The sequence below is a fragment of the Hakea prostrata genome, chromosome 7 (assembly GCF_041222555.1).
Source record: "Hakea prostrata isolate BN-2017 chromosome 7, UWA_Hpros_2, whole genome shotgun sequence".
Lineage (NCBI taxonomy): Eukaryota > Viridiplantae > Streptophyta > Magnoliopsida > Proteales > Proteaceae > Hakea > Hakea prostrata.
In genome coordinates, this window is record NC_142606.1 from 69,972,843 (window position 1) to 69,986,518 (window position 13,676).

Sequence of the window (13,676 nt, forward strand, 5' to 3'; positions counted from 1 at the left end):
GGGTTTGTTAGTCAATTGAGGGATACATGTATTCCTTACGTTTAGGAGAGTTTTTTGAAAAGAGTCGGGTGATCTAACCGTTCAAGTGTGGCCTATATTATTGTATGTTGCGTTCAATATTTACTATTGAAGAAACAAAGCAGAAAACAGAGTGCAACAACAGCGTTTTTGTTTTGCTTTCAATACGTTTTGCCCAGTTCTATTTCTTTAGAGGTTGTTTATCATTTTCAGTGACTCATCTCTCTAACATTTGTGGTATCAGAGCCAGGTTAGTATTTTTTTTATTTTTGATTTTATGGGTTCCAATGGAGTAATGGGCAATAGTCCATGATACCAGTCTTCAAGGAAGAAAACTATGATTTTTGGAGGATTAAAATGAGAACCCTCTTCAAATCACAGGAATTGTGGGAAATAGTTGAGAATGGGTATTCTGAAAATGAAGTAGATGAATCCAAACTGAGGGAAAACGAAAAAAAAGATGCCAAAGCTTTGTTTTTCATTCAACAAGGTCTACATGAATCAATCTTCTCCAGAATTTCTGATGCTATGACAGCAAGGGATGCATGGAATACTCTACTGGAGGAGTATCGGGGGCTCAAGACAAGTAAAGATAGTAAGGTTGCTGTCACTTATAAGGGATTTTGAAACGCTGCAGATGCAGAATGGTGAGTCAGTGCAGGATTGTCTTTCAAGAGCCAAAGTTATTGTGAATCACATGAAGTCATTTGGAGAGCAGATGCCAGATGCAACGCTGGTGGCAAAATTTTTGAGGAGCTTGACACAGAGATTTGATCATGTTGTAGCAGCAATAGAAGAGTCTAAAGATTTGACAAAGCTGTCTTTTGAAGCACTTATGGGGTCACTGTTGGCTCATGAGGACAGGAGTAATAGATCTATGGAGAAAGGAGAGGAGAAGGCTTTTCAAGCCAGGACCACCATAGCTTCACAAAGCAACAAAAGCTCCTTTGCAAGAGGAAGAGGAAGATACAACAATCGAGGCAGAGGAAGGGGTTGGCAACCAAACAATAGAAGATGCTTCAATTGTGACAAAATCGATCACTTTGCTAGGGACTGCAAGGAAAAGCGAAATCAGGTTGATTTTGCAGAAGAAACTGAACCAGAAGAGGAGGAGGCCTATTTGTTTATGGCTGTTGAGGTCAACAACAAGGATGAGAACAGTTTTTGGTTCATAGATAGTGGATGTTCTAGTCACATGTAAGGCAGCAAAGACATGTTTTATGAAATAGATGAGTCTCATAAAACTCATATTAAACTGGGAAATGACAGGAAGATCGAAGTAGAAGGAAGAGGTACCATTGCATTCAAAAAAAATGAAGGCAAACTCAAACACATTACCAATGTGTTATATGCACCTGAGCTTGCACATAATCTGCTGAGTGTGGGGCAACTTGTTTCTGGAGGATATTCAGTCTTATTTGAAGATAACATGTGCCAGATTAAGGAGAAGAAGATTGGAGTGCTTAACACTAAGGTGTTAATGACAGAGAACTACATGTTCTCTATGGAGATGAAGAACATAGAAGAACATGCATTCATTACCAAGTAAGATCAATCGTCAAGGGTTTGACACTTAAGGTATGGTCACTTAAATCTTCAAGGCCTCAAATTGTTGAAGGATAAGGAAATGGTGGAAGGACTTCCACATATTGACACCAGCAGATCGATATGTGAAGGGTGTGTGTATGGAAAGCAAATTAGAAGATCATTTCAAAGAGGACAGGCATGGAGAGCTCAAGCACCATTTGAACTTGTTCATGTTGATGTATGTGGTCCCATGAAGACAGAAAGTCCAGGTGGAAGTAAGTATTTCCTACTATTTGTAGATGATTATAGTAGGATGAATTGGGTTTATTGTTTGAATCGAAAGTCTGAGGTCTTTGAACACTTCAAAAAATTTAAAACCATGACTGAAGTGGAGAGTGGTAAGAAGTTGAAAGTCCTACGTACAGATAGAGGGGGAGAATTTACCTCAACTGCTTTCAATAGCTTTTGTGAGTCTCAAGGAGTGAAAAGAGAACTCACTGCACCTTATACACCAAAGAATGGTGTTGCAGAGAGGAAGAACAGGACAGTTGTAGAAATGGCAAGGAGTATGATGAAGGCTAAACAACTGCCAGATGTATTTTGGGCTGAAATTTGTCACAACCTCAGTGTACTTACTCAACATATCACCAACAATTGCAGTTCAGAATCAAACTCCTTATCAGGCATGGTATGGCATTAAACCGTCAGTTTCTCACTTAAAAATATTTGGATGCATTGCATACTCTCTTCTACATTCACAAAATAGACATAAGCTTGATGACAAGTCTGTTAAATGCATATTTGTGGGTTATTCATCTCAATCAAAAGCCTATAGACTGTATAACCCTGTGAGTAAGAAGATAATCATCAGTAGAGATGTGATCTTCAATGAAGAAGAAAATGGAATTGGAAAGGAGAGAACAATGAAGTCTTAAATAATTTGGATGTGGGAGAAGAAAGAATAGCAGGAACAGAAAGTGGTTCAAGTTCAGAGTCATCCCCTTCAACTCCTTCCACGCCAGCAAGCTCAAGTGAAATATCTGAAGGACAACCATGTGAGTCTTAAGGCAGCAGTCCAGAAAGCACTCCACCAAGGAAGATGAGGTCCCTTGCAAATGTATATGCAAGGTGTACATTTGCTTTATTTGTTGTAGATCCCACCAAATTTGTAGAAGCAATTCAAAAGGAGGAGTGGAGGAAGGCTATGGCTGATGAAATTAAGGCAATTGAGAAGAACAAGACTTGGGAGTTAGTTGAGCTACCAGAAGGAAAGCATGTAATGGGGCTGAAATGGATTTATAAAACCAAGTTTCATGCAGATGGGAGTATACAGAAGCACAAAGCAAGACTTGTAGCAAAAGGTTATAGTCAAGTAGTTGGCATTGATGTGGATGAAACATTCTCTCCAGTGGCAAGGTTTGAGATTATTAGAATTGTTCTCTCGGTTGCTGCTCAAATGAGATGGGAGGTCTTTTAGTTTGATGTAAAATCTGCCTTCTTGAATGGGGACTTAATGGAAGAAGTATTTGTTGAACAGCCAGAAGGATTTGGCATTCCTGGAGAAGAAGGCAAAGTCTACAAGCTAAGGAAGGCCTTGTATGGGCTGAAGCAGGCCCCAAGAGCCTGGTATATGAAGATAGATGCATACTTTATACAATGTGGGTTTGTCAAAAGTGAAAATGAGCCTACATTGTATGTAAAGTACACTACAACAAAGGAATGCATTGTGGTTTGTTTATATGTAGATGATATGATTTACATGGGATCTAATTATTCTCTTATATCAGATTTTAAGCAGAAAATGATGATGGAGTTTGAGATGTTAGATCTTGGGAAGCTTAGTTACTTTCTGGGATTGGAAGTAAGGCAGACAAAAGATGGAATATTTCTTTCACAAAAGAAATATGCAGAGGAATTACTCAAAAGAACTGGAATGACCAAGTGAAGGGTGGCTACCACTCCAATGAACATGAATGAAAAGCTGAAAGATAATGATGGAACTCGCTACGCAGATAGCAAACAATTTAGAAGTCTTGTAGGTGCACTAATGTATCTCACTCACAGTAGGCCTGATCTTGCTCATTCAGTGGGAATGGTGTCAAGATACATGCATAGGCCTAGCAAACAACATTTTGGAGCAGTCAAAAGAATTCTAAGATATTTAGCGGGTCAACAGATTATGGCATTTGGTATGCACAGAAGGAAGATCTTAGAATGATGGGTTTCTCGACGTTGGCAAGGGTAGGGTCTTTGGATGATAGGAAGAGTACATCGTGCAATTGTTTTAAGCTTGGATCAGGGGTGGTGACCTGGAGCTCTAAGAAACAAAGTGTGTTGCATTGTCTTCTTGCGAGGCAGAATATGTGGCACTGGCTTCAGCAGCATGCCAGGCAATGTGGATCAAGAAGTTGTTGAATGATTTGGGAAAATCACAGAAGGAAGCAACTGTAATTTACTGTGATAGCATGTTAGCAGTGGCTCTAGCAAAAAATGTTGTTCAGCATAGTAGGAGTAAGCATATTGAGATTAAACATCATTATGTTTGTGAAATGGTTAGCACAAGAGAGATTCAGTTGAAGTATTGCAGAAGATCTGCTGAGCAAATTAGTTCCGACATATTCACCAAGTCCTTGTCAAGAATGAGGCACTGTCATCTTAGGAGCAGGCTTGGCGTATCCAATTATGAATCAAGGGGGAGTATTGAAAGTGATTGCAAAATTGGGCACGATCTTTAGGAGTGGGGTCAGGTAATTCACATTAGTTTGTTAGTTAGTTACAACAGATATGCTTTTTAATTTGTTAGTCAATTACAACAAGTGTGCTCCTTGTTTTTAGGTGGGTTTGTTAGTCAATTGAGGGATACGTGTATTCCTTACGTTTAGGAGAGTTTTTTGAAAAGAGTCAGGCGATCTAACCGTTCAAGTGTGGCCTATATTATTGTATGTTGCGTTCAATATTTACTATTGAAGAAACAAAGCAGAAAACAGAATGCAACAGCAACGTTTTTGTTTTCCTTTCAATACGTTTTGCTCAGTTCTATTTCTTTAGCGGTTGTTTATCATTTTCAGTGACTCATCTCTCTAACATCCCTAATATTAAGATTCGTATGAACCATGTCTTGCATTCAAACAGCTTCTTCAAATAGCTAATCATCCTATCATCTTTTGCTTTGTATACCCCTGTCACTTGGCTGACCACTAATTCAGAATCACTCTTGACCTCAACATCCTGCACGCACAAGAGATCGGCGAGATGGAGTCCTACAATTAAAGCTTCATATTCTGCTTCATTATTAGAAGCGAGAAATTCGAAGCGGAGTGCACTTTGAATGACAAAGCCGGCTGGACTTTAAGGAATCAATATTGCTCTAGATCTTTGAGAGTGACTCGAGCCGTTAATATGGAGAATCCATCTATCAGGGATTTCACTGGGATTTCCTTGATCCATGGGTGGTGAGACACTCTCAGCGACAAAATCTGCTAAGATTTGTGCTTTTATTGCAGTTTTGGGCTTATAATCAATATCATGCTCCGTTATCCAGGATACCATTTTCCCAGAAAGACCAAGCTTATAAAGAATTTTCTTCAACGGCCAATTAGTTAAAACAATAATAAAGTGTGCTTGAAAATATGGTCTAAGTTTCCTGGCTGCCCTATTAGAGCCAGACCTGTTTTTCAATTTCGGGGTATCTAGTTTTTGCAACTAGCAATGTATGACTTACAAAGTAAATTGGATTTTGATTCATACCTTCTTCTTGTATTAATACTACACTTACTGCTGCTGTTGAAGAAGATAAATAAACTTGTAAAGCCTCCCTTGGAATCAGCCGAGACAACAATAGTGGGCTGGTCAGTCTCCTTTTCAGTTTTTCGAATGAAGTTTAGCATTCTTCTGACCATTTGAACTCATTTTGTGCATTTAAATTCTTTAATGCTTTGAAGAAAGGTGCACACTTATCTCCAGACCGAAATATAAATCTACTTAGGGCCACTATCTTCCCTGTCAAGCTTTGAATTTCTTTCATGTTACTTGGAGGTGTCATGTCTAAAATAGCTTTTATTTTTCCTAGATTTGCCTCAATACCTCTCTGGGTGACCATGTACCCCAAAAATTTTCCTGATGAGACCCCAAATGCACATTTTCGGGGTTAAGTCTCATTCCATTTCTCCTCATAACATTAAAGCATTCTTCCAGATAAGAAAGATGATCAGCTTTAACTTTACTCTTCACCAAGAGATCATCCACATACACCTCCATGTTACGGCCAATCTGATCAGCAAATAATTTGTTTATTGCCCTTTGGTATGTTGCTCCGGCCTTTTTTTGACCGAAAGGTATTACCTTGTAATAGTAACTTTCTTGGTTAGTCATGAATACTGTATGGGGCTGATTCTCCTTTTTCATAAGTATTTGATGGTAACCAGGAGTGGCGTCTATTAGCTGATCAATTCGTGGTAATGGATAGCAATCTTTTGGGCAAGCTTTGTTTAGATCAGTGTAGTCTACACACATTCTCCATTTTCCATTGTGCTTTTTCACCATCACCACGTTTGCTAACCACTTTGGACATTCAATTTGCTCTCTAAATTCTGACTTTCTGAGCTTTTCAACTTCGACTTTTATGGCTTCATGCTTTGCTGATGAGAAATTTCTCCTTCTTTGCTTCACAGGTTTTACGGTACTGTCAATCCAAAGGCTATGCTCTGCCACCTCTCTGCTCAGTCCTGGCATATCTTAAGCAGACCATGCGTACACTTCTACGTTCTTTCGAAGAAATTCTGTCAACAACCTTTTGTTTTGTTCTATCTGATCAACTCCTATCATGGTCCCCTTTTCAGAATCTTCAAGTTTTAAAGAAATCTTTTCTAGCTTCTCCACTGGTTCACCTCTCTAGATCTTTTCTTCATCTCTGTTATCCATAATTTCAATATTTAAGGTTAGAGCTTTACCTTGAGATTTTGAGTCCTTCAGAAATGTCGTGTAACACTGCCTGGAAAACTTCTGATCAGATCGACATTCTCCAACGCCTTACTCTGTTGGAAATTTCATTTTTAGATGTCTCGTCGAGATGACAACACCTATTGAATTTAGAGTTGGTCTCCCCAAAATCATATTATATGCTAACAAATTTCTGATCAGCAAGAATTTTGTTCTTGTCGTTATTGTTCGTATATGGGATCCCAGTGTTACTGTCAATTCGACAGTTCCTTCTACGGGTTAGACTCTCCAAAGTCCAGAGAATCCAAACAATCTGGTTCTACACGGTTTTATCTTCACAGAATCTAGTTTCAACCACAGGAAAGCTTCATATGACATAATGTCTACTGAGGAACCCTTGTCAATTAAAACTCTGTGAACATCACAGTTTGCCACCTCAATACTTACCACAATTGCATCATCATGTGGCTGTTGGATTCCAGACATTTCTTCTTCTGTGAAGGTTATTTCCTTCATTTTGTTATTCTCTTTGGTACAGTATGAGATTCTATAGAATGAACGAACCTGGCGTGAGCTTTTGATTTTGAAATTGAATTCAGATTTATGCTCCCCAATATTGTCATCAATGGTGACTGCTTTTGTTGAGGCCTTTGGTCTTCATGATCTTCGGTTGGAGAATTAGGCTGAAAATCTTTCTTTGCCTGGCTCCTCTCTCGGTCCTCTGTTTTTCCATCTTCTTAGTTGTTCACCGTTTCTTTGTTGTCCTCCATTTCTCCTATGAATATATCAATCTAAACGTCCTTGACCGATCAGACGTTCGATTTCATTTTTCAAAACTCTGTAGTCATTTGTATCATGTTCGTGGTCTTTATAGAATCTACAAAACTTATTTAGATTCCGCTCCTCTGCTTTTGCAATCATTGGCGCTGGCCATCTTATAAATTTCTAGTTTTAAATTTGCATCAAAATTTCTGATCTTCATGAGTTCAAAGGTGTATACTAATCCAGAACTAGCCGTGGAACATCTTTTCTAACTTGGCGATTGCTTCTTGAATAGTTCTTATTATTCTTTCGATCCTTTTGATTAGACCGTAATGTTCCACTTTCCTTTCGTTTGCTTCCATCACTATCAATCTCCTTCCTTGCCTCTGAGAATATCCTTCATGTTTGCATATTGATTACACCGTAATGTTAATTTTGCAATATTCGCTAGCTTGCTCATTATTAGAAACTCTAATAAATGATCGGCAGTTAGTCCTCTGAACATCGCATCATAAGCCACTGCTTCGTTTAGATTCTTGATTTGAATTTATTATTGGTTGAATCTCTTCATATAATTTCGTACTGACTCTCCTGGCTTTTGACGAATTGCTGCCAGATTGTCCACTGTTTTACTGCTTTTCATACTACTTTGGAAACGTGACAAGAAAATTCTTGTCAAACCTTTGAAACTTCCAACCGAATTCAGCTGTAGACTAAAAAACTAGGTTGTTGCAAGGCCTTTTAGAGATGAAGGAAATGACCGACACTTCAAAGCTTCAGACTCTCCGGCGAGCATCATAACCGAGTTAAATTGAGCCAAATTTTCTAGTGGATCTATCCTTCCATTATACATTGTGAATATCGGGAGTTTAAAATTATGTGGCAATGGTGCCACCATTATTTCCTTCAAAAATGGATTTTAATCTATAGATTCCTCCACATTTTTTTCATTTTCCTTATTCGTTAGTCGTTGGATCTGGTCGTTCAAGATACGAAATCTTTTGCTGATTTCAGATCCATGGACTTCAAAATGACCACTGGCTAACTTTTGTGTTTTTTCTTTTTCTTTTCCATCTCTTCGGCTTCTTGGAATTCTACTCTTTCTGCTTTGGCTTGGTTGATCTTTTGAAACTTGATCTTCCAGCTCAAGTGGATTGAAATCCGGATTTGAGCTTTCTCCGTAGCCTTCTTTGTTGATATCTGGCTTTTTCTGACTCTGCCTCAACTCTTTCTTTCGAGGATTTTGGTCAAAGACCGTATGAACTCGGGAAAGAGGAGTTGTGATATTTGCTGAAACTGGAATTCTCCTTGTTTTTGGAATTCCGATTTGCCGAATATACGACCTCATCAGATTTTGTGTAATCTAAAATCTGACGCTGCATATTCTCCACTTGAGCTAAGATTTTATTTGGATCAAATCCAGGTTGCGAAGTTGTAACAGGTGCTTCCGCAAGTTGTTTTTCGTGTCTATATGAACTCCGAGGGGATGAGGTGAATGATCTTCAAGGATTTTTTGTTTCTGACGAGTAAGCATCGCTGGAGCTGGCAGTAGTGTTATTGCTTCTCTCATTTTTCTCTTTGGATTTTTCCCTCTTATCCCTCTTTGACTAGTTTCTGTCGTCTCATTCATTAGCATCACCTCCTCTCGCTCAGGCGACTGAGCCATGGCTTTTGTTCTGAAAGTGATTCCCACAGATGGCGCCAAATGTTGGTGCAGATTTCGCTGGGGTCTGTGAACTGTGAATCTCACACCAAACTTTATCAGATCTAGCTCGATCTAAACTAGGACTCACTCTCCTGCAAGGTAGAAGAAGGACTATTAGAAACAAAGCCGACCAGTTGGATCGGCGCTCCGTCTTCGACAGTCAAGTCAGTGAATGATGGAAAGTTAGGTTTGTAGAGCTCCTTGGAGCCTCTGAAGTGTTTGAATGTCTGAAGGCAGGAAAAGTGCAGGTTTGAGTGAGTGAAAATAAAGTGTCTTACCTTCTGTGAACGCCACAACCCTATTTATAGTTTTCTTTTGTTGGCTTGAACTTCTCTTAACTGTCGATTGGGCGCTTTCAATCCGATGGCCAGGATTAGATCCTTGTGTGGCTTTTGATTGACCCCTTGTTTGGCTTGAACCACAGGTCGATCCCAGCTGGGCCGACATGAACCTAGTCCAGGGTGATTTATTCACAACACACAGACAAATGATTTATGAGTAAGTGCATGGTAAGGCTGTATTACTATAAAATTTGTCTTCTTGACTTGATTTTGAGCCAGGTTTAGCCCCTGAAATAGGATTCAGATCTGAAGTGGATTTTGATTATCAATTTCTTACTTCAACTTCTCATGCAGTCTCACATTATCTATGGTGCCATTTTCTGTGATCAGAATAGATTGGTGCTGAATTAGATTTTGAAATTTATTTCATCTTTGCATGAATAATGCATGGAGAACTAAAGTGGCCTGTTTTTTTCTTTCCCTTCTATTGCATGGCAATATACTTGGAAATCCATTGTTTTTAACATAAAATGATTAAAAAACTGAATTATAAGTTGTCTCCTCTTCAGTTTGCATTATATCTAGCAATATCAGATATGCAGTATTATGGTGCCTTGTACACTTTAGATCAAGTGAATGTTTCTTCAATCTACAATTCAGTGATACATTATTATGGATTGAAAATGGGTCTATTGATCAACTCAACAGTGTCAAGTTGGATGGATGGTGAGTTATCTTAAATATATGTCAACGTTCTCATGCTTTTTAAATGGAATTCAGTCATTCGGTGTTATCATTATTTTGTATTTATCCTTTTCTTTTCAATCAACTTTAATCAGAGCCAAAACCACTTGACCTATTCAGCATTTATTTATCAGCTATTCTTGTGGCTGAGATTAAGTAGTATCAACCGTCCTAAGTCTCCAATTTGCGTTAGGATTAAACCAGTGAGCATGTTCTTACTCATATCCAATATATGGAGATTTCTCTGATTTCCCGTTGCTACAGGTATTGATCCATTTAGCTTGTTCTTGTTTAGTTCTAACTGGTTCAAATTGCCCAATCCCCCATTGCAGTTGGCCCTGGACCATAAAGAACATTGTAGCTTAGGTCCGTCTTACTTAAATTGCTCAAGTTCCCAACCTGTGTAGGTATTGAACCTGAGAGCTTGTTATTCTTCTCATCTGTATAGCTTAGCTCGATCTTACTTAGATTTTCCAGGTTTCCTATCTCTTTGGGTATTGAATCATTGATACTATTGATGGAGAAAAAGAGAATGCAAGGTTAACCGTCTTACCCACAGTAACAAGGGTTTTTTTCTAGGATAGAATTGTTGTGAAATTTGATGGAAGTGAGGTTGGTCTAGTTGGTGAATAGAATTTCATCTGTTTCACCATTTATTTTGTTTTTAGAAAGTCCGACTTGAATAATCTGGTAAGAGTAGCTAGCGAAGAAGGCAGTTTACTCAAAAGATTGTTTGAAGACAGATCAACATGTATCAGTTCAGATATCATACCAATGTTATCTGATATAGTTCCAGACAGCCCATTCGAACAAAATTGAGATTGACTAGATGCTGAAAAGAGGTAAAATTCAATTTGTTGAGCTCAGCACGAATGGAGTAAGAATGTTAACTTATCTTTTACTCTTCCATTTGTGTCAAGCTATCCCTTCCCACTTGCATGGACTTGTGTCAATTGCATTCCATGAACTAGGAAAGTTGGTGCCACTGGTTTGCCAGTTGAGTAGACCCTGCTGGGCTTCACATGAAGATGACAAAAGGGTGTTCCCTTTCTAATTAGGTAGCTATCCTCACTACAAGAAAAGGGGTCAACGGTGGCACTTAGGATAAACAGCTGGCATTTATCAATAAACGTCGGGCTAGGTGGAGTTTTTCATCTATGCTGGTGTTTAGTTGTAAATGCCGTGATAGATATAGGAGTTTTTGGTAGGGCCATTCATCTATGCCATTGTTTAGACCTAAATACCGTTATCTGTGCATCTATGTGGGGACCTAAACTTCACTATAGGTATAGGAGTTTTAGAATTGTTGAACTCTTCATTTATCTTGGCATTTCTTGCAAAACGTCGACATAGGTGACGAAAATAACGTGCACTCTCACAACCTCCCCCTATTACCCCAAATAACCCTGCCCTTTTTTTGCCAAAGGAAGAATGAAGACGAATCAGTTGTCTGTCTCTCTCATTTGCTACCACTACAGTCCCTGCAACACTCAGGTAAGAACATTGTTAGGGACCCAAGGTCATGCCATGTGGAGGGGAGAGAGGGGGTTAGTGTGGTTAGGGGATTATAAATAGGGCAGAATCAATAGGAGACGGTAGGGAATATTTTGTGTGAGTGTTTGGGCAGCCTATTGGTTGAGCGCAGCAGAATGCTGTGGGGGTGACTGGCACCATTGTAACCAATTTATTTTGTTAATTTCTTGGTTTTGATATTAAATGTCCTATTTGATTTGAGGGTTCCTATCAAATCAAACACCAAGTGATACTCATAGTTTCTGAAGCTTTTTCTTCTCCTTTTCACCACTAAAATCTCACTCTGTTCCTCAGTCTTGATTTAATCGATTGGAATTCTCTGTGGTACTTGTTTTTGGGATTCACGGATTTTTCATTTCTTCTGAAGGTAACATGTAGATTATCATATATTTTGATGTTCCTTCTTAGTTCTAAAGGAAAAAAAAAAAAAGAGTATTATATACCAAGCTAATTGCGTTTCTAGTATCTCGAATAAAAATGTGAATACCTCCAAAACTCAAAACCAGTAATGGCGATATAGAGTTTGCTTCTGAATGAACAAATCGGTTTTATTAGGTGATTTTCAGCAATACTTTCATAACATAAATTGGCCTGGATGAGTTTTGAATGTGTGGTTTGTTTGTGCTCAACTGAATAATCCTAACTACATCAGTAGATGGTGTTTAATTCCTGTGATCTCTTTCATTCTTAATTGCATATTCTAGTGATTATGGTTTCTTTTGTGCTTTTTCCATTTACATTGGTTTTTAGTAAAATTTGGCAAATTACAAATGAAATGCCTTTTACAAATGCAATCATTCAATGATTCCTCATCCAGTAACATGCTCAGTTGGTACCCAGATAGAGGAACCCATCTGTGATATGTTAGTGGATCGAAATTGTGGATTTTGAAGAACCTATCAGGTATATTTTGTTAAAGGTGGCAATGGAGAGGAGAATGCTTTTGACTTGTTGTGAAATCTCACCTAATCCTAACCTTGCTGCTGTGCCAAATGCATACCTACCGTATACGTTGTTTGATTTATTCTCTGTCATATGAGTTGCCTAGTTTCATTTAGTAGAAGTTTACCCCGAAGCTGATCTATTTTCCCTATGATTTCTTCTTGTCCCTTCTATTTCCCTTTGATAAGAGGGTGATCTTAAGTCATTCCCATGACTAATTCTTCTATCCCTGCTGTTCTAGAGTGGATCTCCATACACTCTATAACCTTGTGTTTTCCCCACATAATGATTTCAAAGAGGAATCAAATGTGACCTTTATGATTTGTTATTTCTTCTAATTGTTTCAAGACATCAAGCTTTTCATCTCCTGTTCTTCAATCAAAGATTAGTAATCTCCCTTGTGTTGTATTGATCTACTCTTACTATGTTTTATTCCTTGTGATTGAGACTATGAAGAAAATGTTGCATCCTTGCAACCATCTCTTCTACTATCTCCTTTCATTTTTTAGGTTTTATGATCTTCATATTGATCTTCGCCATGATCCTTGTGAAATCTTCATGAAGCCATGATCATACTTCCGGTTTGATTTCAAAGAATGTTAGATTTATTCCTTGTTTCTTACAAAAGACTTATTGTTAATTGTTTTCCGAAGATGTTGGGAGAAGAAAGTCAAGGTAAAAGTGATGTATCTCCATCTCTTTCGAAAGCCTAGTACTCTCCCAATTTCGAGGACGAAATTATTTTAAGGGGGGGGAGAATGTGAAATCCAGCCCAAATCTAGCCAGGACACCCTATTTGTTTTGGGATAAAGAAAGACTTGTTTGATGTTAGACCTTGATTTTAGTGTTATTATCTTTGAAAGCCTTAGGAGGTCATGTCCGACCTTTTCCTTAGAGTAGATTCAATGTCCCGAAGTGAAGGAATAAGTCATTGTGGGCCCTCTTTATGGAAGACATGGCGTTTGACCCGAAACCCATGGACATTGACGATGATACCCCTTACTTGGGTACATTGTCGGTGTTTAGTGAAAATCTGCGCAGCGAAGAGGGGTGAATTAGTTGAAGTACCAAATGAACTCCCGTGCTCAATCCGAAGACATTTCCCGAAACTAGACTTCTTGATGGACTTGTAGGAGAAAACCCCACTCAATTTGACCTCGTATAGCCCTCCGAATCCCTGTCCGAAGTTGCTGAACTATTGTTGACTTTTCTGCTGAAACCTGTTT

The 13,676-nt window shown here is 38.6% G+C and overlaps 1 protein-coding gene across 1 annotated transcript; it reads left to right on the plus strand.

The window, feature by feature from the left end:
• The first annotated feature begins 559 nt into the window (after positions 1–559).
• LOC149011902 (uncharacterized) lies at positions 560–1,567 on the plus strand. Its single transcript, XM_089162790.1, has 2 exons — positions 560–1,185; positions 1,288–1,567. Exons 1-2 carry the CDS (start codon positions 560–562, stop codon positions 1,565–1,567), a joined length of 906 nt encoding a protein of 301 aa, XP_089018916.1.
• The last annotated feature ends 12,109 nt before the right edge of the window (positions 1,568–13,676 follow it).

Excerpts from the sequence above, each read along its gene's own strand:
- LOC149011902 (XM_089162790.1), top strand. The coding sequence starts at position 560 with ATGCATGGAATACTCTACTGGAGGAGTATCGGGGGCTCAAGACAAGTA. Across the intron at positions 1,186-1,287 it reads AAGGATGAGAACAGTTTTTG|GAAGATCGAAGTAGAAGGAA; the intron begins GTTCATAGATAG and ends GGGAAATGACAG.